This window comes from Neoarius graeffei, chromosome 6 (assembly GCF_027579695.1).
Source record: "Neoarius graeffei isolate fNeoGra1 chromosome 6, fNeoGra1.pri, whole genome shotgun sequence".
Taxonomy (NCBI): Eukaryota; Metazoa; Chordata; class Actinopteri; order Siluriformes; family Ariidae; genus Neoarius; species Neoarius graeffei.
The window spans coordinates 40,340,959-40,365,822 of record NC_083574.1 but is presented as its reverse complement, the minus strand read 5'-3'; the positions used below and the strand labels follow the sequence as shown (position 1 = coordinate 40,365,822).

At 43.5% G+C, this 24,864-nt stretch overlaps 1 protein-coding gene across 2 annotated transcripts in view; it reads right to left on the bottom strand.

The window, feature by feature from the left end:
• The window catches only part of gan (gigaxonin), a 97,181-nt gene that overhangs the window by 51,435 nt on the left and 20,882 nt on the right, over window positions 1-24,864 (bottom strand). For both annotated transcript variants that reach the window (XM_060923643.1, XM_060923644.1), the window contains exon 4: window positions 7,451-7,671. In XM_060923643.1, the coding sequence (XP_060779626.1) occupies window positions 7,451-7,671 (221 nt within the window). The remainder of the gene's footprint in view (window positions 1-7,450; window positions 7,672-24,864) is intronic.

Here is a 24,864-nt window from a genome sequence, read left to right as displayed (position 1 = left end):
GTTATGCCTCCTTGCTAATTCCATATGAGCCTCTGTCCATTCTGCTTCTTAAGGAGCAAAAGCCCAAGGCTGTATTGAGATTTAACGAGAGTTATTTGTGAGATGCTATTTTTGGCTCGTCTATCATCAAGTGCTTGAGTTGAGAACACAGACGTGACTCGACTTTGCGGTCGATTTTAACTCTTGAAAATATATATTTTTTATCCCCATTTATGCAGCATACAAGAGTCAAGGATGGAGATACTATCCACTCAGAAACTGATTTAAAAATAAAAGGTTCTGCGTATCTGCTTTAATGCCAAGGGCTGCTACAGTGTTGCTATATAATCCCAGGTTACTTTTTAAAAAGCAAATTAAAAATTAGCGCTGGATAAAAACCAGGGCTGGGAATCGATCCAGATTTCCTGGATCGATTCGATTCCGATTCATAAGGTCACGATCCGATATCGATCTACTTAGATATTGCTGGATTGTCACTTTAAAGTAAAAACTGTCCCTATTGACAGGAACAGCCCCATGTGTGTTTGTGCATGTAATTTAACACCAAATGCCTTCTCCAGTGCAGTTTGATTCGCCGCAGGTTTAGCTGAAACTGTGTCGGCGTGGTGCCTGGATAAGTGGTTGCGGAGATTGGTTGTATTGCCACTATATTTTACCTCTGTGTGGCACAGTTTGCACACTGCTTTTGTTCTGTCGACTTCATCTCTGTCCTCGTAACGTTTGAATCCAAAGTAATGCCATACATCAGCCTTCAGACCAGGCGGTGATTTTAGCTGTGCAGCTTCAGCCATCTCGTGTTCTTAAGTTTCGGTTTTGTTTGCCGGCGCCCGCTTTTTATAGCGGTCCTTGCGCGGTCGAGAAAATAGTGCCTATAGACCCCTTCGCAGTAAACGTCATTCATACGTAAGCGGAAATTGCGCGCGCAGCCTGGACCCAAAAAAGACTCGGCGATGCCTAGTTGTTGTGTTGTCGGGTGTCAGAATCGTAGCAGTGATGGGGTTAAAATGTTCAGAATTCCAGCAGGATCTCACCCATTCCAAAAAAAATTTAAAAAAAATCGCCGCGTCTATGACTACAAGCCATCAAACGTGTAGACTGGGATGAAAGCACTATCAAAAATTTGCAGGTTTGCGGCGCCCGCTTCATCACAGGTAAGATCAGGCTATTTATTAAATCTTTCTTTTTTATTCTTTCTAGTCTTCGTTTATTGATGTAGCAAAATACTTTGGTAACGTTTGTCTGATTAGCTGCGTCATAGTTACACAATGTAATGAATATTGTTAGCATGTTAACTTAGCTTTGCATGCAATTTTGTTTGTAGGAGAGGTCTCGCTTGACTCAAGCAGTCCAGATTTTGTGCCATCATTATTTGTGTATGCCGAAAATCACAATTTTAAAGCAAGGATGGAAAGGTAAAATTGTGTGCCCTCACTCCAAATGCCAACTTACGTTGACTGCTCTAACCTAGCTCCCGCCCCGTTCAGTTTCATTTCTGCTCTCTGCCTCTCGCTTTTTACGCAGCTCTGATTTCTCTTAGCTGCGCTCTTTACACTATCATTCCTTTCATGCCATCACCTCCTGCAAATTGCTGTTTAGTGTTGGCATTTGCTGTTGTAGCTAAAGCCACATTGCCATCACATCACTGGCATAATTTGATTAAAACAAAATGAATATGAATGTCCCATTGTTAATCAAGTTGTACATGCCCGCACATAACAATCATATGCGTCTAAAGACTTGTAGGCACTAGGGCTGTGCGATGTCCCCTTAATTGGCATCGACGATGTTTACAGTGCAAACATCGTGATGGACGATCATATCGTGGGCGGGGGGGGGGGGGGGGGGGGGGTTTAATACCACATTATTATTATTTATTATTATTATTTATTATTATTATTATTATTATTAAAAGTATTAGATACTCATCCGAGGCTTTGGCACGTAAAGAAAAAAAAGCGCTAGGTGATGGAATATTTGGCCTTGATAACGGATATGTGGTCCAGCTGCAACATGATGCCCTATATGTCAGTTACTGTACATTATGTGGACCGAGAGTGGGCAATGCAGTCCAAATGCCTGCAGACGAGTTTCGTGCCAGAGACACATTCAGCGGACAATTTAGAAGACGCATTGCGCGAGACACTTGCCGAATGGAAAATAGAGGAGAAAAAGATCGCCTGCATAACAACGGGGCGAATATTGTCACAGCCATCAGGCAATTGAAATGGCCGTGGTTAAGTTGTTTTGGGCACAATTTGAACCTGGCCATAACCAACTCGCTTGCGCAACAGAGGGCCAGTACAGACCGAGCGTTTGGAGTTTGCCGAGCAGTTTGCGCACAGCTGGCTTCGGAGAAATGAGCTGCGCAAAGCGCAGGTGGAAATGAACCTCCCCGAGCACTCACTGGTCACGGTAAGATATTAATCTGCTCTAACAATGAAAGACTAGTATTCAAACTATGAGAAGAAACTACACTTAAGCTATTACTCATTGTTTATTTACACCATATCAATTGAAGATGCGTTTCGGCCTTTAGTGCGCACTTGAACGCGCTAATTTTTCCAATTTATTAGTGTTTGAATTATTGCACCAGCTTTTAAAATCATGATTTAATATTGTTTTTTTTTTTTTTTTTTTACTGTCTTTACATTTATCAGAATCACCTTCATTCTTCCATTTGGTTTGACATTATGGCTTAGAGTGGACCATTTTGTGTCTGAAAGTATAGGCCTATTTACCAGATTAAAGTTATTTGACTTCTGCCGAAGTCTGCGCTTCACTGCCGTTTGATAAGGTGCAATATTTCCCGACTGAAGTCGTTAATAGTGGCTATTTGTTTGAACAACATGACAAATTTTACATTAAAAGTATAGTGTAGGCTAAAAAATGAAGTCAAAATGTATTATTAGTAGCATACTGTATTTGTGTAACCACATGTTATGTTCACTAGCACGTCCCTGCACCATAGCCTACGTGAACAAGCGGTAATAGGATATTACTTTATAATGATTTATATATTTATATATAATTATGTTATATTTATATATTAAACAAAACTAACTAACTAAACTAACAAAAAAACAACTTTTTAGGTTAAATAGGCCCAGATGATACCGTATATGCATGTTTATGACAGGAGGGGGCGTGGTATCACGATGGTGGCTCTCCATCGTGATGGATGACCACCATCGTCGATGGACGATGGCATCGTCTATCGGCACAGCCCTAGTAGGCACGAAGTTTTTCGTGGGTGTACACTGAAGTCTTGTCAGTAAGGTACGAGTATATATCTGGCCATTGTATACCAGGGAACTTACTAACATCGTCCGTCCACTCTTTAATTAAATACGGATCCGGTAGGCGATGTCCACTTGTTAGAGTTAACTTATTTATGTAGCATTCTCGATCTTGTAACGACAATTGTTTGGCATAATCTGACAGCTCATAATGCCGGTCTATGGGCAGCGCCACTGTTTCTGAGTCCAGGCTGCATGCGCATCCTGGCAACGATCGGTTTGTTTACAGACATGCGAAGGGGTCTATAGCCACCTGGAAGAGATCGATCCACACATTTTTGAATCGATCTCGTATTTTTTGAACATGAATCGATATCGGATCGTGGATCGATCTTTTGAACCCAGCCCTAATAAAAACCCATCTAACTTGTGTAAATAATGATACAAATTTCGTTGTCTGGTGGTCAAGTGTTTGAGATATGTTGCCTGGCACTTCATATATGGTCATCATATCGTCGCAAAAGCCATCAAAAATCAGATTGATGCATTACCGTATTCTCTTAAGTATGGAGCTCCAATCCACTATAATAACCTAAGTAATAGTTTAACTGTAACTACAAACAGCAGGGCTCGACATTAACTTTTTAATCCACTCGTCCAGTTGGACAAGCAGCAAGATTTTTCACTTGTCCTGACCATAACCTTTTTATTCCTATGTGTTTACTCGTTCAATGAAGGGAAAGTGGTTTACAAAGTTTAATCAAAAAGCGGATATAGTCAAGATAATCATTATGCTTTCATGGTTTATGGTTTTTAAATAAAACAGTAAACAAAAAACTATCCAGTACCCCGTTATGGTGCATGTGGTCATAACCCATTACCTGATCTGCAGTTTTAAAAGAGTTCGACTCAACCAAATTCAGAATTTCTAGAGGAAATAAAGTTAAATCTTGATTAATCCAGTAAAACCTGAAGTATAAATTAATTTAAAGAAATGAAACCAAAAGAAAGCAAGTTGGATATGATAAGGGGGACAGAATTAGTCTGGTTAACACCAGACCATATCACAAGTGAATATGGTCTGGAATCCGCCTATTGAATTTCTCGTAGGGGAGGTGTGATTTACGATTGTCAACGGCCGTTTATTGGACGTTGCGAATGTCTATCATTTGGCGTATACGTAGCCCATGGCCAATCATGGCAGTTGTACCCAGTGACGTAGTTAGAGCGACGAAGAAGAGAAGGAAAGAGAAAGAGAAGGCAAAACAAAAATAGGAAAACAATGGCACCGAACGATTACTGCCGTTTGTGCAAGACAAAGCTTGATCGAAAGTTTGGTTCGTATCGCTCACCGCCATGTTAAATGTGATCCGTAAACAGTCCCAAATAAACTACAAGCTTCCGTTTGTCGAGTAGTACGCGTCACCGTCTTTCCACCCCTCCCCACTCTCTGATTGGCTCCCTAACTCAGGCGAGCCTTTAGACCATAGTTTCCATGCTGTCTTTTCAGATCGGAACGATTGTGCAAAGCAGCATGGGATTTCCCAGGCTAGGACAGAATCACGCTGTGAATGAAAAAAAAAAAAAAAAAAAAGTGAGTGAGTTCGGCACTGTCGTAAAGTTCCTACGAAATGTTTTACGACATTTGTGATGGTTAACGTGAACCACACAAAAGAAAAATACAATAAATGTCCGAATTAAATGAAGACTCACCACAGATATTTATTTCATTGAGGTATTTGATCGCCATTTCTCCGATTTCAATGAATTCAGAGTCTAATAATTTATAAACAGATATTACGACGTGGTTATTTTTACACACGAACCTGCTGTACTTGGCTTCCCCGGAATTTCGTAAACAATAACATGGCTGGATCACCGAGGGGGATTGAACTAGTTTTGTTAGAACTTTATTGATGTAATGCTTGATTTTCAACAAATATTCAACTTGTCATGTCAGGCAGACAGATGCAGCTGTCTGGACTTGTCTGGACCAAACATTTGGTTGTCCCGGACAGTCGGACTACCGTTAATGTTGAGCCCTGAAACAATTAAAAAGTACAATGTGGCATTCTGTAAAATTTTTAAAAATGCAAATCAGTGTTAAAATGCTGTAGTAGAAGAGGAATAATAAAAAAAAATAAAATAAAATAAAAAATAAAACTTCAGGATGTGCTGTCGAAGGAAAATAATCAACTTTGATTTAAGAACAGTAATTCACTGCATCAAACCACAACATACCATCCCATCATGGATTATTTTCCTAGAACAGCACACTATGTTCATCTCATTATCTCTAGCCGCTTTATCCTGTTCTACAGGGTCGCAGGCAAGCTGGAGCCTATCCCAGCTGACTACAGGCGAAAGGCAGGGTACACCCTGGACAAGTCGCCAGGTCATCACAGGGCTGACACATAGCCACAGACAACCATTCACACTCACATTCACACCTACGCTCAATTTAGAGTCACCAGTTAACCTAACCTGCATGTCTTTGGACTGTGGGGGAAACCGGAGCACCCGGAGGAAACCCACGCGGACACGGGGAGAACATGCAAACTCCACACAGAAAGGCCCTCGCCGGCCACGGGGCTCGAACCCGGACCTTCTTGCTGTGAGGCGACAGTGCTAACCACTACACCACCGTGCTGCCCCATCACACTATGTTATTCCTATTAAAATGTCATAAATGAATGATTTAAAAAAAAAAATAACTAGTGCTGTCAAAAATGTCGCGTTATTAACGCGTTAACTTGACTCCATTTTAACGGCGATAATTTTTTTATCGCGAGATTAACGCTCTGTGACATGATGTAGGTTTTTCATAAGCTTTTGAAACTGCCAGGAACTTGGAACAGAGACTTTGCTTAGAAAACCGATAGTAGCTAGCCACGCCCCGCACAGCCAGAGTCCTCTGCCCTCCTCCCTCAAAGAACCAGCGCGGGCAGGGCGCGCTAGTAGAGATGGGATTTATGGCTCTTTGATGGGATCCGCATCTTTGTGATCCGTTCTTTGAAAAGAGCCGTTCAAAAGACTGGCTCATTTGGCTCTTTTTAAATATTGATTCAGTTTTAAGAAGACAGCGTCTAAAGAAGCCAGATCCCTCTGAACTGTAAACTCAATGCTATCCCAGAAATCCTTCCTGTAATATGCAAATTTGGCCGCCTCTGATTGGACAGCGCGACGCATCAACAGGCAGAAAGTGTAAAAGTACAAAATGTGTTAAGTGAGCTGAAACAGTAAAGATCAGATTCAATGCAATATTTATCAACGAACAACTTAAAGTTAATATAATAGTGTACTTTATATTATAATCAAGCATGTCAAGCCTACCGTCACTGTGTAACCTGTCTCTCTGATAGACTAACTCAAGCAGTAGATCACTTCACTCATGGTTCTCTTGTTAGTCTCGGGATGAAGAGCCACGGTGCTCAGCTTAGGTTTCAGTTAGCAGTGGCTGTGTCAAGACGTGTTATGCTTTGCAATAAGAAAAACATTGGTACAAAACAAGCCCATTCACTTTTTTATGCTGGTAAGAGAATTACAATGGTTTTTCGTGTGACAAAAATGTGCAATTAAATTGTGATTAATCGCGAGTTAACTATGACAGTCGCGACATTAATCGCGATTAAATATTTTAATCGCTTGACAGCACTAAAAATAACAGTTCCTATTAGGGCGGCACGGTGGTGTAGTGGTTAGCGCTGTAGCCTCACAGCAAGAAGGTCCGGGATCGAGCCCCGTGGCCGGCGAGGGCCTTTCTGTGTGGAGTTTGCATGTTCTCCCCGTGTCCGTGTGGGTTTACTCTGGGTGCTCCGGTTTCCCCCACAGTCCAAAGACATGCAGGTTAGGTTAACTGGTGACTCTAAATTGACCGTAGGTGTGAATGTGAGTGTGAATGGTTGTCTGTGTCTATGTGTCAGCCCTGTGATGACCTGGCGACTTGTCCAGGGTGTACCCCACCTCTTGCCCGTAGTCAGCTGGGATAGGCTCCAGCTTGCCTGCGACCCTGTAGAACAGGATAAAGCAGCTACAGATAATGAGATGAGATGAGTTCCTATTAGTCGACTCAGAGATCTGGACCCTTTTGTCAATTCCAGTAGTGGACGTGATCAGAGTGAATCCAGGTTTGACTGGCTTTCAATGTTTCATCTTTCCATTGCAGCATGCCCTGATATTTCTGTATGCTCTTTGTGGCTTGTTCCAATACTCACACCCTGTCCTCACCCCCTGCAATGACGATGCACTCGGAGTAGCCACGGGGTTTGAAGGCAGCGAGCAGTGCCTCTCCTTGCTGCGCCGCGCCTCTTAATGACTCCATGCAGCACTCGCCAATCACCTCCCTCATGAGCGGGTCTGCCACCATCTGCTCCTGCAGGTAGCTCTGGTCCAAGCCCTGCACCCACACTGCAGACATCACCTCCTTCATGTGCACCTACATCCAGAGAGCAGGACGATTCAAATACATACAACTGCACGCGTCACAGCAAACAGGCACTCTGAGAACCAGAAATCTGATTTTGGAAATGTTGGTATCTTTATAAAATGCGACAAGTCCTGTATGTTTCAGAATGAGGTGATGTTGCAGTTATGACACTGACTGAGCATTCAAGAGCAGGTATATTTAGTTGTGGAAATATTTATATCAGAGAAGAAAGATGTTCTAGGAATGTCAGATAGGACCCTTTCTTTACAGCATGAAGCAAGCAGTGATGGTTCGAATCAGGCTTGCAGTACTCGAGTCCGACTCGTACCCTAATTTTTTTTTTTTTCTTTTCAGAATGAAACAAATTAATACATACACATGACATACAACAGAAACACTGACGTAACATTAACAACAGTTTCAAAGGCTGGACAGTACTACTAATGGAGCACTTGTATGTGACGTCACAGCCGATCCAGATTGTGACAGACGCCATCTTGTCGGTCAAACGCCATATTCCGCCTTCTACTTCTGGTTCTACTTCTGCTTTTACTTCTACCTTTTCTTCTGGAAAACCCTACTATATACAATTCTACTACAATGGCTGCGGCTACAAGCTCTCCCTACCTGTGCACGTTTTTTATGGTTTTTGTGTGTATTTTTGCGTGTTGTTCGTCTGTACCGGACTTCAATATCCACTACAACCGTATGGACTTACTGGACATTGGTTTCCAGCAGAAAATGACGGTTTGTAGCGATTTTCATCGCATGCACAACATTCCGGACGAGAGAAAAAAAAAAAAAACATTCCGGACGAGATAGCGAGACCAGCGGGGTCTCCGTGGATTGTTATCGGAAGCAAAGCAAAGGAGGCGGCGCCGGGAGCGGAAGCAAAAGCGAGGCTACAGGCAGAGCCGGCCTGTTGACTAAGCTCAGAAAACAGCTACTCAAATCTCCACTGCCAAGCCTCTATCTCTCCAATGCCACATCCATGTAAACAAGACGGACGATTTGGAATTACCTTATTCTATTCTATAATCGGCTGGTCAGTGCTATACTCAATACTTAAGTGACTTACCCATCCAATGAGGATTCTTGTTTACAAGATGCCACATCTGAGTCGCTGACAAATCCTGAATTTCTGTAAAGATAACTGTCCAGAGATTTATAGGCACGCAGTGCTTCACCACTGAACAGCGAGGGAAAGTTAATGAGGTAATTATACACGTCCGGGTATTCCGCTGGCAGTTCAAAATCCGGTCGTGAAAACTCCGTCCGGTAAGCCATAAGGGTCACAAATCTGTAGATCGTTTATTTTAGACATACATCTAGTTATCTGTTCATTAGAAAAATGAGCCGTGTAGTCCGTCGGTTGAAACTGATCCATTCTGTACACGAGTGCAGCAGTATTCAGCGGTGTTTTTGACCGACAAGATGGCGGTTGTGTACTTTCCGGTCACGTGACTGCAAGATCTCTATATGTTGACAGAGAGATGTAACAGGACACATGGAGACAAATTCGACAGAGATAAACAAGAGCTATAATTGCTGTATAGGGGAGGCTGGGTGGGGTTGGTTAGGGGTAATGAATGTGCATGTGAGATGGAGGAGGGTAGGTGGGGGGGGGATTTGGAGGGGTTTTGGGCCTTGAGTTATGGGTGGAGGGACAGTGTGTGTATGTTGGGGGGGGAGCGGAGTTTGTGATAGTGAGCATGTGTGTGTGTGAGTGTATATAAGCAGTGCTGGTCTAGTGTCGGGCCAGGGAGAAAGAAGCTGGATCATAATGGGGGGGGGGGGGGGGGGGGGGGAGTGTTATTTTATTTGCTAATCCTTTGTGTTAGTAAATTTTTTATAGATAGTGATTCTAAAAATAATAGTTCTTTAATAGTTAATTACGATGACTACCTGAGCACCTGTTCATGGCTATGGTGCCAGCCGCCCCTGCCCAAGCTAAGTCATTATGGGACGACAGAGGGGAGGGGGAGGTACTGCATGAGGCAGGGCTCCAGGCCCCCACACACCGACACCAGCCCCCCATAACCTCCGCACAACACGCCCTACCTATCCTATATATATGACGGTATATGACAAGAATGTGTGCCTTCTCTAAAGTGTACTGCATTAAAAGAAGAGGGCGTGCAGGGTGAAAACCTGCCCAGATCTCCACCTACACGCCCCCCGCACCCTATACAATCAAAGATATAAGCCTCCTCTAAAATGTATTTGCATTAAAAGAAGCGAGGAGTGCAGCGAAGCACCTGCAGAGGTTTCCCACATGCACTCCTCCCCTGCCCTAGTCTATCATGTTGTTCTTGTTGAAGGTGGGCAAATGGTGTGTGCTTCCTAATGTGTAGAGCATTTAAAAGAGGATAAGGCGCGCTATGCAATACCAAGAATAGGCAGGTATCAGAGTGCATGCGTGGGGTGGGCGGGGCGCTGAGAGGACCTTGGGACCCTGACCCGAAGGGGAACCCTGACCCATCAACCCTCCCAATGGCACCAACCAACGCCAGTCCCACCTGACAGCCAGACAGGGTAGGTCTGTCCACGCCATCCCAGATGCCCAGGTATAACAGGAGTAGATGAAGTGGGGGAAGGAAGACGGTAGCAGAGGGAGGGAGGGAGTGGTGGGAAAAATTAATAAATGAAGTACATAAACAGAGATAAGAGATTCCAGCTTCCATCCTCCCTTTCCAAATATGTATGGCTAAGTATTAACAATTATGGAGGAATATTTGGGTGTGACGTTGGGACTGGATCTCAGGCACAGAGGGCCAGGTCAAGTCTGTAAAAAGGTGAGGTAAGATGACCAAGGGGAGTGTGTATTCTGAGTGTGGAGTAAGTTGGGAGAGGTATGATTGTCCAATAATATATAATCTGCTAGCAGGTTTTTCCAATGGGTGATGTGGATTGAGTTCTTTGTATTCCAGTTCATGAGGATTGTTTTCTTGGCGACAGTTAGTGCTACTAGAAGAAATTTATTGTCTGTGGTGTTAAGGTTGGTTGAAGATGTATCTCCTAGTATGCAGAGGGAAGGGGTTGCTGGGATGTGATGGCCAAGGATAGAGGTGAGTGAATCTGTGACTTTTATCCAGAACCTATGGATCGGGGTGCAATGCCAGACAGCGTGGATGTATGTGTCCGGGGTGTTTAGCATGCAGTGGGAACACGTGTCGTACCCTAATTTTAAGGACGTGTGACTTGACTTGGACTTGAGCACTGATGACTCGTAAACTGGAGACAAGGACTAGGGATGTTAACCAATGACCATTTGACCGATGGTTGACCGAATCAACATCAACTGGTTAATTTTTTTTTGGTTGTTGGTTAAAAAAAAAAAAAATCAATCGTTTTGAAGCTGCCGATTTTGGAGCGGAGAACCTGGAATTCTGTGTTGTAAACGCTTGGGGCATGCCATGCGGTGTAAGGACGACAGCTGACAAATCAGAAATACCCATTCAGTCATGTCCCGCCCTCCCGCCCCAGTTGAAGACAGCTGCCACTCGGCGAAAGAAAAGTCTCAGTGTTGGATTACATTTTACTACAATGTTAACCAGGTACGTAACATCAAGGAAATTCTTGACTATCAAAGAAACAAGAACACGGCGCATGAATGAAGTCGATGGTTGATTAGTCTGGTGAATATTAATGTCAACGTAATAATAATACACAAGATCTGAACTAAAACCTGGTTACTCACTGATGTTACTTAGCATCAGACAATTGCTATATTAGCTTAGCGGCTAATCAGCTCAGCTCCAGCTATCCCATTACCAATGGCTGTGCACAATTAGCAGCCATGTAACCGTAATATCAGTAGCTGGAAAACAATTGCAGTATGAGGTCTGTGTCTCACTTCGAAGTATGTAATATCAACACACAGCCTACCTTGGCCAGTGCATTCTGAAAGTATGTTTCGGTCTGTAGCCAACAATGCATGTTATTGCAGATCATATCTCTCCACACAAACTAAAGGCGCAGATGCCGACTTTTGGAGGGAAGGGGAGAGAATGAAATGACAGCGGTGTCTGGAGGGGGAGTGACAAACGCAGCTTTTATGTCTGTGAGCCAAGTCGGTGACGGCTTCAGAGCAACTTCAATACCATGCAGTAATGGCGTGTTGATATTGGTAACGGCGTTATAACGATTGTAGCTAATTAATTAAATTACCCGGTGTTATAACAGCCTTTATTTTAACGCTGTTATTCCCATCACTGAATGTTATGTACTTCTTCTAGCACTTGACTTTGGCCCTGTCCACACAGCAACGGATTCAGGTGAATCCGATAAAATTGTTTATCGTTTCGGCCTGGCGTCCACACAGCACCGGCGTTTTGGGTGCCCCAAAACGCAATCTTTTGAGAACGGGTTCCAGAGTGGAAAGATCTGGCAACGGCGCCGTTGCGAAGTCGTCTGGATGAGTAGAACGGATTTGTTTACGATGACGTCACAACCACATGTGCTTCACGCCGGGTAGAAGTGTAACAAACTCGATGCGAGTTGTCAACAAATCCTATAACTTGGTTCATGAAACGCGCTTACAAAATATTTTCACTGTGAATATTTATTGTGTCATGGTGCAAAGAGAGAGAGAGAGAGAGAGAGAGAGAGAGAGAGAGAGAGAGAGAGTGTGTTAGGGCAGAGTCAATCCCGCCAGCAAAAATAGGGAAAAAAAAAGGAGCGATCTCACCTCTTCAGATGTTGGTTTAAGTCCTATAATACATTCCTCAAAAAGGGCGTAGAAGAACAAATTAATCCATCAACGTGTAGCATTCAATTTATTCCGGACCATTAAAGACGCCGCCTTCCGCGTAGAATCATACGTCATCCTCGCCGCCATATTGGATGGGTCAAAGCGGAGAATAAAGATGCCTCATTCATGTGCTGCGTTTAACTGTACCAACAGGTTTACCGTCCAAACGAGATCACATGGGATTACCTTTCACAGGTGAGACTGGAAAAATACTTTTCATTGTATTTGGTCATTATACTGTAATTTTACGAACAGATTTTTCTGACTTTGTGGCTAATATGAAGTCTCGCGCATAATAGTTTATGCGCATGCGTCCTTACTTCTTCTATTGTTCTGGTGTCTCCGAAGGGACCGTCTTACAGCGTCCCTAGAGGTGTGGCATGTGTATTGCATCGTTTTCAGCAAGCCATATGTACCTGATATTTTACTGATCCGTTGCCCATGTGGACGCGATATTTTTTTTAATAACATCTCGTTGCCGTTGTCGTGTGGATGTAGCCTTTATTTTCAACGCCATCATGGCCAACTGAAACCGTCTCTAAGCTGGAGCCATTTGTCCTCCGCTCCAATACAAACCCCTCGACATCAGTGCCGCGTTTGACTAAATGTTTCGCGCTGTAGAAAAGGTAATGTGAGTGGAGGGCAGCGACTGGGACTGAATGTGCAGATGCTCGCGGTTAGATTTAGAATAGATTCGAATAATTCCAATTCTAGAATTTTAAACTCATAGGTTAACCGACTTTAACCGGCTAATGAGGCTCGGTGGTCGGTCAAGATTTTTTTTAGTTTTCGCCATCCCTAACAAGGACTCACATTTTTTCTTTATTTTTTGTAACATGCCATAATAATTTGGCAAAAGACATTTATACCTACATTAATTTTATACTAATTCATGGGTGCAAGTATAAAATTTTCAAAAACCTGAAAAGTCTGACAAAGTCAGACGTGCATGGTGCAGCCATGCGGGAGGGTTACAAGGGGGGGTGAGCCCCCCTTAGGGCTCGAAAAAAAATTTAAATTACAAGTTAAAATGGCTGTCTCTCATGCAGTCTCATGCAAACATTTATAATATTAATAGCTATATGATTTGCATATTCACATCAAATGTTTAATACATTTCATCAATTCATCTGAAATAACATATTTCAAAACATCCAGCAACTACTAATTTAAATGTTGAAACAACCATTTTTAATATGCCTTTGCTGTGATACCTTTTTTACAATACATACACAGCTTGAGTTAAAATAAGGGGCCACATGTCTTGATGTCCTCAGAAACTCCTGGGTTTTAGCAAATAAGATTCAGCTTTTTCCATATACAAAAATATCTATATTTTATAATCCATTACTGACTATCCCCATTTGTCACCGTTTGTGTCACACTCGCTTAACCATTCCCATCGCCATTTATTTCTAGACGTCTTTTCTAATTCTTTTGTATTGGAGCCTTCCGATGAAAACTTCATTTTGACACATTTTGATCAGCAACCAGAAGCAATGCACGTGGATCTGTCGCAAGGGAGGGAAGCGAAATAAGGCTTATTGTAAAAGCTGGGGGGCGTCGTGGCTCAGGTGGATAAGGCGCCATACCATAGACCCGGGTTCGATTCCGGCCCGAGGTCATTTCCCGATCCCTCCCCGTCTCTCTCTCTCTCTCTCCCGCTCTTTTCCTGTCTCTACACTGTCCTATCCAATAATAATAAAGGTGAAAAAAGCCCCCAAAAAAATCTTTAAAAAAAAAAATTTATAAAAGCTGAAGTTTCATTGGACGGCAGTTAACAGTGAGCCAAAAGCTCCGTTCTAACTTGCACCAAAAGAAACGGCGACTCATGGGAATAGCTGTGTTGATTTGGTCGAACAACGTGCTATGTGCGTGAAACATGGTATCACACCGTGAAACAACGGGCTAGTCAGGACCGCTCGTCGGTGAGCGACGTATAAATTGAATGAGGTTTGTGGCGAAGACAGACATCCCAAGTCTCCTGGAAGTCCCAGGAGTCTCCCGCATATTGATAGTGGCTCTCTGATGCCCGCAAATTGGAGAATATCTCCCGGAATCTAGAGCAAGCGAGCAAGAGCGTGCACGCGAAACATTAATGTCTGCATCGCGGATATGACGGAGTGCGCGAGGGAGCGCGAGAGAGACTGCGCATGCTAGACGAAGAGCATCCTGACTGGTTTACAGACATCCCAACCTGCAGACCCCCCCGCGAAGACGAGATGAAAAGATTTGTCTCGTGCAGAGACTGTACCGCGGTAACCCGGTAATACGCTGAGAGTGAGACAGTGAGAGGGCCACCCCTATACCCCCCCCCGAAAATCTCAATGGATTTACACGATTTGGAAAAATGACTTTTTCAGAACCGAAAAAACGGAGCTTCCGGCGCATGCCGGAAAACTTGCACCCATGCTAATTTCATGCAAGAGAAATTATTCACATTCACCTGTCCATACGTCATGTTCAGGAACAAACTAACGTTAATGGCGCTGAAATGCCTGGAGAAAAGCCCCTGGGATTGTCCGCTTTGCTTATACAGACCTCTTGTGCAGTGGGGGGGGAAATGCACTGCTGTGTGTTCCATATGTAGAACTATCGAGGAGACGACCTCAAATTCCAATCATCATTTGGTAAGACTCCACCCATGCCCCTTTTCCACCAAAGCAGTTCCAGGGCTGGTTCGGGGCCAGCGCTTAGTTTGGAACCGGGTTTTCTGTTTCCACTGACAAAGAACTGGCTCTGGGGCCAGAAAAACCGGTTCCAGGCTAGCACTAACTCTCTGCTGGGCCAGAGGAAAGAACCGCTTACGTCAGTGGGGGGGGGAGTTGTTAAGACCAACAATAATAACAAGACCGCAAAAGATCGCCATTTTTAAGCGACGAGAAGCAGCAGCTGTACAAACGCAAAGTCAGCCATTATTATTATTGTTGTTGTTGCCACTGCTGCTGCTTCCGTGTTGTTTTTGCTTTGATATTCGCGCCACGGTTTATGTAAATGTAGCGCCGTAACTGATGTATACAGCAACGTAATGACGTATACAGCGACGTAATGACGTGGCTCCGCTTAGCACCGCCAGCTATGGAAAAGCAAACTGGTTCTCAGCTGGCTCGCAAGTTGAACAAGTTGTGAATCAGCACCGGCACCAGCCCCGAACCAGCCCTGGAACTGATTTGGTGGAAAAGGGGTATCAGAGAAGGAAGTGACACGCTATGTTCATTGTTCTGTTGATAGCGGGGCTTGCTGACCAATTAACTAGCTAGTGTTAATCCTCTCTCATGTTATTTGCTGTGCTGACAGTGGGCGGGGCTTGCTGAGTGATGAACAAGCTTTTTTATCTGTAGCTTATTAACTAAAATTGGTCAGTTGAGCAGTAGCGTTAGTCCAACACAGTAGCAGAGACGGTTTCACATAAAGGCGGCAACAGCCACCGTCAAATGGTGCGGACGGAGTCTTGTTCTTGGACTTGAACACTGTGGACTCGAGACTGGACTCAGACTCGAGATTTAGTGACTCGACTACAACACAGGTTCAAATGTCAAATGAATTATTATTTCTTTACTGTCTGCCTTGTTACTGTTTTTATCCACTGCCCAGACAACTCAACAGCTCCCCATAGCGGCAACTCATCAATTCATTAGTCAACTAGACAGGGACACTCTAACGAGTGCAAACCCCGCCTTTTCCCTATTAAAATACATTGGGCGAAAATTTCGAAGTTCTGCCATGACCTTGACCTTTGACCTCCAAAATTTAATGGTTTCCTTCCTGGGTGATTGGCAACACATGTACAAAATTTGGTCCAAATCGATCCATTGGTTCTTGAGATATCTTGCAGACACACAGACAGACAGACAGACAGATACACACACACACAGACTGACGCAGGTGAAAATAATAACCCCTCCGACTACTGTCGGCGGGGTTAATAACTAGTTGACTAGTCCAGGCAACCCCTGTGTGTAATGGTATCTACTCCTTAAAAGGTCATAGGTGAAATGTAGAATACCGTAAAATACCAAATAATAGCCGAGTTCCAATTAACCGCCGAGTTCCCTTTAACGGCCGGGTGTACGCGTGTGTTGTGACAAATAAAGGCCGGTTCCGAATACTCGCCGGGGTCTAAAAAAAAAAAAAAAAAGCGTCCGAACGTTCTATCTAGAATCTTGAGGCCCAGCACTTTTCTGGTTTTCTGGTGTTTAAACGATTTTGCATTGCATAGTTTTCTACCGAAACAATATGAATGAATGAATGAATGAATGAATGAAATTATTTCTATAATACTGTTTACAACATTTTGTTACGTGATAATAAACATGCCATTTCAATGTTATAATCTTGGTCTACCGTAATATTTCTTGAGGAATGCAACTCCGTAACTTTTGACAGATGTCTTAGCCACCCCTTTGGGTATACCCAACGAAAGCCAGCGTGTGTGGTGACATTGAGGACTGCGGGTTTCCAAGGTTGGACTGCTGCTTCTGTTAAACGACCTAAATTGCCGAATGCATGCGTCAAAGCACACACTGAGTTTTATTAAAGACCTTATACCATTTCACTTGCCCTTACCCATTCGGATCTGGAAGACGCTTTACAAAAAAGGTGAGAGCGTTCTAACATGCATTTCAGTCTGCTCGCGGCCAATCTAATCCAAGGGGCCTTTTCAACAAGTAATCTGTCGTGCAAGTTGGGCAGAAGCACGCGTCAGGCAGGCAACATGTAGGCCGACAAGTCAGTAACCTATTCAACTAACTTTCATCCGAACTTTAAGTTTTCTACGGGGTCGAGCCACCGTACCAACTCACTCGGGGAATAGGCTCATATCGGCCAAATAGGGAGACGTCTTGGAGAGAAACGTGAGAATGCAAGATGACAGTATGTAGCCACTGCAGGTCACTTATTTTTCAGCATAAGAAAAAACCCTTTGGTTTGACACTTCGCACCCTAATTATGTTGCTTCAACGTCGCGCCCTCCATGCAATTTCAGATTGACAGACATCGCGAAGCGCAAAGGGTGGAGGCTGCATGGGTGAGGGTGATAGCAAGTGACCATAACTTTGCAGAGTAATTAAATCACAGTGCTGCGCACAGACAATGGTGTGGTTTCTTGATTATTTTGTAAAGCATGCGCTTAACTAGTCATTAACAGGAAAAGGTGTGTGATTTATCCTTTATCCACCCCGACTGTGCCATGCGAAGATGCATTCTGCGTCTTCAAAATTCCCCGAAGTCGGCACCGTGCTATCTGTAATCTAACTCTAAACAAACTGTAAGTTATACTGGTTAAAAGTAGGCCTATCTGAGAATGATTTTTTCCCCGTTTTGAGGTAGATTTTGGGGAAGGTATTTGTGAAGAAGGAATTAATCGCCTGTTCCAAATAGCCGCCTAGTCTCTAATACGCGCCGGGTCTCTTACGTGATTGAGACAAATAATCGCCCGGGCTATTATTTGGTATTTTACGGTATGAACTTTGTCTAGAAGAACGACCCAAAAAGCGAATTCAATCTTCCTAGTGTCTAATTTGCACCCTAAAATTGAATAAAACTGTTAAAATATACTGTTTTGCCCAATTTCCGAAGGTTTGTTTACATCTCACTTATGCGCACTTTCACCGCCAGGGGACCGTCGTCGTGACGTCATTTAAGCCAAACAGACCGGGATCAGTTCTTTGCTTACTTGCGAACCGAGCACATGTATACGGACTTTGGTCGTGAGAGGTTGTGTAAAATGTCTGATAGCAATTTTGAAGTAGGAACTCTCCAAATTGAACATCGGTGAATGTGGCTTACTGGTTTGATCGTGTGGCCTCGGAATCGGACAGCGACTCGACCGACTCTGATTGCGGTGACCCCGGACCTCAACAAGACTCGCACCCAAACGATTTATCCTGGTAGTTATGATAAATTCCTACTTTTGTCGTAATACTAAATAAGAGCCCTTTTGAAGAATAATTAAACCGCCCTCCCTAGTGGATATGGGGAACGATTACTGGACAGTGCGCTGGTAGGCCACATTAGCCTGCCATCCGCGGCATTATACTATTTATAGCCGACTCTGAGCGAGGAAATATCCCTTTGTCTCATTTCCACAATGATTGTACAGGATCCCTCAGGATTCTTGACTTGTCAATTGCAAGCAAAAGTAAAAAATGTTTACCTCCAATCTTCTCCTTTTTGCTTGAGCGTTGCTGGTCCATTTCTTTTTTGACTGCTTGATTTTGTTTCATGCGCACAATCCACTCTCTCCGCCTCGTCTCCTCTTCCGGAAAAAAACAACCCTCTGGCTTCACGCGCACAATCCACTCTCTCTGCCTCTTCTCCTCTTCCGGAAAAAAACAACCCTCTGGCTTCATGCATACAATCCACTCTCTCTGCCTCATCTCCTCTTCCAGAAAAAGTCAACCCACTCACTCCGCCTCTTCTTTTTTGGAAAAAGCCAACCCTCTCGTTCTACCTCTTCTCCTTTTTCGGAAAAAGCCAACCCTCTCGCTCCGCCTCTTCTCCTTTTTCGGAAAAAGCCAATCCGCCTTCTCTGCCTCTTCTCCTCTCTCGGAAAAAGGTAAAAACTTCTTCCTGAACCGGTCCCGTTGTTACAGTTCACTGCACAACAATAAGGCATGGTTTTTCTTTGCAAAATTCCTGAACGCACGTCTGCACTCAAGCCGAACGGCAATGTAAGTAAACGGAAGTGGACTCAACTCAAGCAGCTTGTTTGGCTTAAATGACGTCACGCGCCGAGTGGTCACGAAAATCACCGAACAGAAATTCGCCGCGACCCGCACTAACTTTTTTTAATTATTACTTATTAACAATACTTCTAGGGACCAGAAGAAAATTAGAGGGTTTTTTAACATATAAAGTTTCAAATGTGCATAAATTGAAAACCACTGCCTATGACCTTTAATATAGTACCTTCATTTTCTCTATTACTAATCTATATTATTCTATCCACATTCACTGGATATGAGCAATCGCGCGCTCTGACTGGCTACTCTACTACTAGGCTATCAACTCGTATACTGAGAGTAGAGAAAAACAAAATGGCCGAGTGTGTTGCTGAACCAACTGAGGACGAAATAAAATCTCTACTCGAAAACAAAACCCCCAAAATTATCAAGTATTTAAAAGAAAGAGAAATAGCTAAAAGAATAGTTCCTCCCCCAGTATCTCCTGTTTCACACTCCAGCCCAGTCGGTGGCAGTAATGCACCTTTAAGTTGGTTTGACAACCGCCAAAAAACTTTTCTAATTTTACTAATCTATAATAATGAGTCCTGCTCTCCAGGTGTGAAAGACAGCCTTCCCTTCTTCACTGTAGTTTAGAGCAACATCATTAACTCATCATTAACATTTATCTATCAGCTCATGGACAAAGAACAAAACAGATAGCGCCTCCATTTTTAAAAAGATGTCAGCGTTGTCTTCATGCATCGTAAAAGAAGCATGGGACAACCCTCAAAGGGCCAGACTGCTGTGTACGGAGAAAATGAAGATTACTAAACACACTAACTGTTCTGTTAACATATCAGTTCACATCTAAGAAAGAACAGATTGTTTTAAAGGAGAACTGAAGTCATTTTTAAACTTGCTTTATTTCTTAATTAACGTGTTATTCAATTACGTTTTCGGTTTTAGTAACCTTATATCGTGACTCTTATCGGCAACTAATTGCAATTAAATATTATACTTATCGGCTTATTCGGTTTTTAGCCATGCTGAATTTAGTTCGTTTGGTTGACGGCAGGCGTCGCTTATCCGCGCGATCTTCGCGAGACTTCGAAACGTCAAGTGTCAGCCAGGTGTCAGTGCCGCCATTTTGAAAACTGTTTTCCAAACGAAATATTGCACAAAAACGAGTTTAAATGGCGGTTCCTGCCTACTTTTTTCAAGCTTCTCTGATTGCTATCAAAACAAACAAAACTTCCGGCTTGATTACGTCAGCATTCGAAAGAGGGCGCGTGCGTCTTTTGACGACGTTGGCAGATGTCGGTCGCTTTGATTTCCGCTGTGCGTTTTACTTCCGTCCTACGATGTCTCGCACAGGTCTCAGCGAATCTCGTTTACGCCCATTGCTTTGACATATGGACTGATATATTACAGAGCATATTTCAAACACTCATAACTTGCTACAGCAGTGACAAAATAGCGATCAAAATGCATTCCGATATTTAATAAAATGAGATAAATAGAATTTTGATTAAATAAAAAAAGAAAAATTTGCCTTCAGTTCTCCTTTAAGAAAATGGGGAAAATTACATTTATGATCTCAAGGAGTTGTATAGCTTCCGGAGGAAGGACTGATATTTCCCTGTTTGGGGAATCGGCCCAGACAGGCAAAGGCAAAAGATAACTGAAAAGGACGAGATAAGCTGGGGATACAGGACAAGATGATGATGATGGCGAAGAAGATAGTAGGTAGTACAGTATTATGTGAAAGTATGTTCATCTGTCTACTTGGTCATCCAATAGGATGTTGATTTATTTATCAGTTACTAAAGAAAGAATAATAATAGCAACAGAATGAATACATTCATGAATGTAACCAGATACACTCCAGTCTTCTGTCTCAGCCCTTGTAGTACTCTGAGGTAAAGAATGGTTGGGAAGGTAAGAGAGGCTACCTTGGACTCATGAGCAATTGCTGACTGAATAAAATATTTGGGTCTCAAGCAGCTCAATAATAAAACATTCACCCTTGCGTCAAAAAATCATTAGTTCATTGCCGTCTGTGGCCAAAAGCCAGGGGAGCAAAATTAGCCATGCTCTCAGGGAGGGAGGCACTGCTCTCTATCCCTTGTCAATCACAATGACCCAAGCCAACTGTCGGCATCTGTGAGCTCATGTATGAGGAAGAGGGCAGATAGCTTTTTCCTCAGGGTTTGTTACAGAGCCCTGCCCTGCGACACAGCATGAAAACTAGTTTAAAAAAAAAAAAAACACACACACTCCACTGGCTGGCTTCATGTGTCTCGGACTTGTTAGCCTTCATCCTCTCTGGTCACTAGCTGACGTATGACGGGGAAGGCTGATGAGGAATTGACAGACGACCAAAGTGGAGAAAAAAATGGGGAACCCTAAAAGTATTATTATGGGGTGCAGTGGTATAGAAATGTCCATACTGCAGTATTCGAAAAATGGCATTAATACAGCAACCAAACCTCCCTTTATTTAATTATTCATTCATCTCATCATCTCTAGCCGCTTTATCCTGTTCTAAAGGGTCGCAGGCAAGCTGGAGCCTATCCCAGCTGACTACGGGCGAAAGGCGGGGTACACCCTGGACAAGTCGCCAGGTCATCACAGGGCTGACACATAGACACAGACAACCATTCACACTCACATTCACACCTACGGTCAATTTAGAGTCACCAGTTAATCTAACCTGCATGTCTTTGGACTGTGGGGGAAACCGGAGCACCCAGAGGAAACCCACGCGGACACGGGGAGAACATGCAAACTCCGCACAGAAAGGCCCTCGCCGGCCACGGGGCTCGAACCCAGGACCTTCTTGCTGTGAGGCGACAGCGCTAACCACTACACCACCGTGCCGCCCCTAATTATTCATTCATTAAGTAATTTACAAAAATCACTGTTTTTTTTTAATTTTTTTTTAATTATTTGCATTTTCCATACCGTCCTAACTTTTTCCTGATTTGGGGTCGTAGAATCGTTTTCCTGTTCTCGTGTGGAGAGATTGAAAATAAATAAATTAAAAAACAAACAAACAAAAAAAAAACCCTACATGTGTACTGTGGATGTGATCCCTTTCAAAACTGATAGAAAAAGGTGAGTTTTCAGAAACACACACACTATATATGATTTACCAGCTGGGAGGTCCGTATCGTGAAATACCATGACCGAGGTCTTGAAAGTACTTGAAAGTGAGCGAGGCCCTCTGGGCCGAGGTCACGGTATTTCACCATACAGACCGACCTTAAGCTGGTAAATAATATATTTATTTTTTCCTTTACCAAATTCTAACGGGGGCAGCACGGTGGTGTAGTGGTTAGCGCTGTTGCCTCACAGCAAGAAGGTCCGGGTTCGAGCCCTGTGGCCGGCGAGGGCCTTTCGCCCGTAGTCAGCTGGGATAGGCTCCAGCTTGCCTGCGACCCTGTAGAACAGGATAAAGCAGCTACAGATAATGAGATGAGATGAGAAATACTAACAGAAAACGAGAGCGCCTGAAAGGGAAAACCGAGCCGAGCCGCCATTTTGAATCCTCATTCATGGCTGTAATGCAAATGGCTTCCTCCTCGGTATACAAGTGCACTTCCATGGCGGGGGGGAAAAATAAACTATATTTTGCCACCTATGTAGTCTCCTATTTATACAAAATTGAGTCATTCAGGATTCAGCCATGTTTTTGCTCAGCGTTAGCAACAGTTACAGGTTTTTAGCTTTCTCCTGAAATGTTTTCTTTTATTTCTTCTTCCTCAGGGTAGTAAAACTCGCTTTCGCTGTGAACACTGTCGTTATCGCTATCCATGCTGTAAAATTAACGCTATTCTCCTGAGAAATGCGAAAATAAATGTTGACAAAAAAAAAAGCTACTATGTTTGTTGTTGTCGTGAACGAACAAGTTGCCAGAGGTCCGTAACCGGGGTCCGTCCCGTAGGATACGGACCCGCTCACCAGCCAATCAGAGCGCAGGATTTGGACCGCGAAAAAAAATAAAATTATTATACTTACAGGACATTTTTTCGAAGGAATAAAAACGTGTTCTATTCCCTTCAAGTGGGTTTCATTCCCTGGTTTGACAGCATGCAATATTATTAGCACATCGCTTATCCTACGTGTATTACGTCACTCTACCCAATGGAGAACGAGCTTTGAATATGGTTTACGATATTGCATGGTTGTCAAAACAACATATCACATGTCAGAGCTGATGTGAATATCCAACGAGGAAGTTTTCTGCTGTGCATGCGCAGAAACATTTCTTTGTTCGTCGAGAAAGACGCATTGAATATGTGAAAGGCTCCCAAAACGTCATTAGATATTCTTCACGCATATTTACAAGCAGTGGCGAACCGTTAGAGCTGGGACTTGAGCTCAGCCAAAACTTAGCCAGACTCCAAAAAAGCAACGGGGCAAAAGATTTTGCAAGGGATTAGCGGCAGGCTGCCAGGTCGCGTCGTTGTGTGTAGTTATTGATGTTGATTTTAAAAGTAACTAAGTAAATTACACAGAGAAATGAATACTTAAGTCTGGGTGAAAAATACTGTGGTGAGCATGTAGCATGGAAGAAGAGTCTGGAGACAGAAATCTTAGTTTCTCGGTCATTAGTCTGCGCTACTTGCTGTTGATAGCACTGACTTGACCGCTTTATTACATTTGCTAACACTACTGATGAACGCTACACCGGCTGGAAGGTGACTTCACTGCTGTGCTGATGGCGCCGGCTTGCGGGTAAGCTATATATTAGAGGTCTGTGCGGGACAGAATTTTCAGTCCCGCTCCCGCAAAGAATTATGATTTTCAGTCCCGCTCCCGCCTGCCATATTTTGTCCCGCTCCCGCCCGCAAATTCCGCATGATGCAGACGTTCGCGTTATTTCTCACGAAAGTTCTTGTCATTGGCTTGGGGAATTAAACATGCTGAGCTTAGCTGAGCTCTCCACTGACCGTTCCTTCATTTATTGTAAGTTTATTGTTTAGACTCTGACATTCTGCTGACACATTCCAAGTTGAGCGCTGCATGCGCTCATGATTGACAGCTCTCGCTTTCATTGACAGCTCTCGCTTTCATTGACAGCTCTCGCTTTGCGCACTCGCACTCCCACTTCAGAGTCTGTGGCGTTATGATTCCAACCGCGATTTCATTCTCCTCTCATATGAAGTGCTGCGCAACCACAACCAGCTCCTCAGATTATACACTGTCTATTTCTAGCTTTAAATTGAACAATCTGTGCGATACACAGTCCTTTTTAATACTAGTTAATACTTTTTAATACTTTTTTAAAATACTTTTTAATACTTGGGACTAATGCTCTTGACTTTTTAACGGTAAATGTACCTCTTTTTAAAGCAGCACTTACTTCTGAAGCACTGTGAGCTTCACTAGAGGAGCTCTGCTCTTCTGCCATGATCGGAGATCTCAAACACGGAAGAGCGGAAAGGAATCGGAAACGTACGCGAGATTAGACCACATCCGCAAATTTAGGCATCTTAAAATGTTTTTATTAATGCCAAATAAAATATCCAGCACAAATTATATACGATAGACATAAATTAATAATTTATACATTTTATTTTAAACACGTTTTTAGTTAGCGGGACTGCAGCTTATCACCTCTCCCGCCCGCTCCCGCATTGTGCACTCCCCCTCCCGCCCGCAACGAGCTTTCAAAATTTGTCCCGCACCGCACTGCTTTGCGTCGGGTCCCGCGGGACTCCCGCGGGAGTGCGGGGCTCTACTATATATCTTACCCGCGAGCCGGCACCATCAGCACAG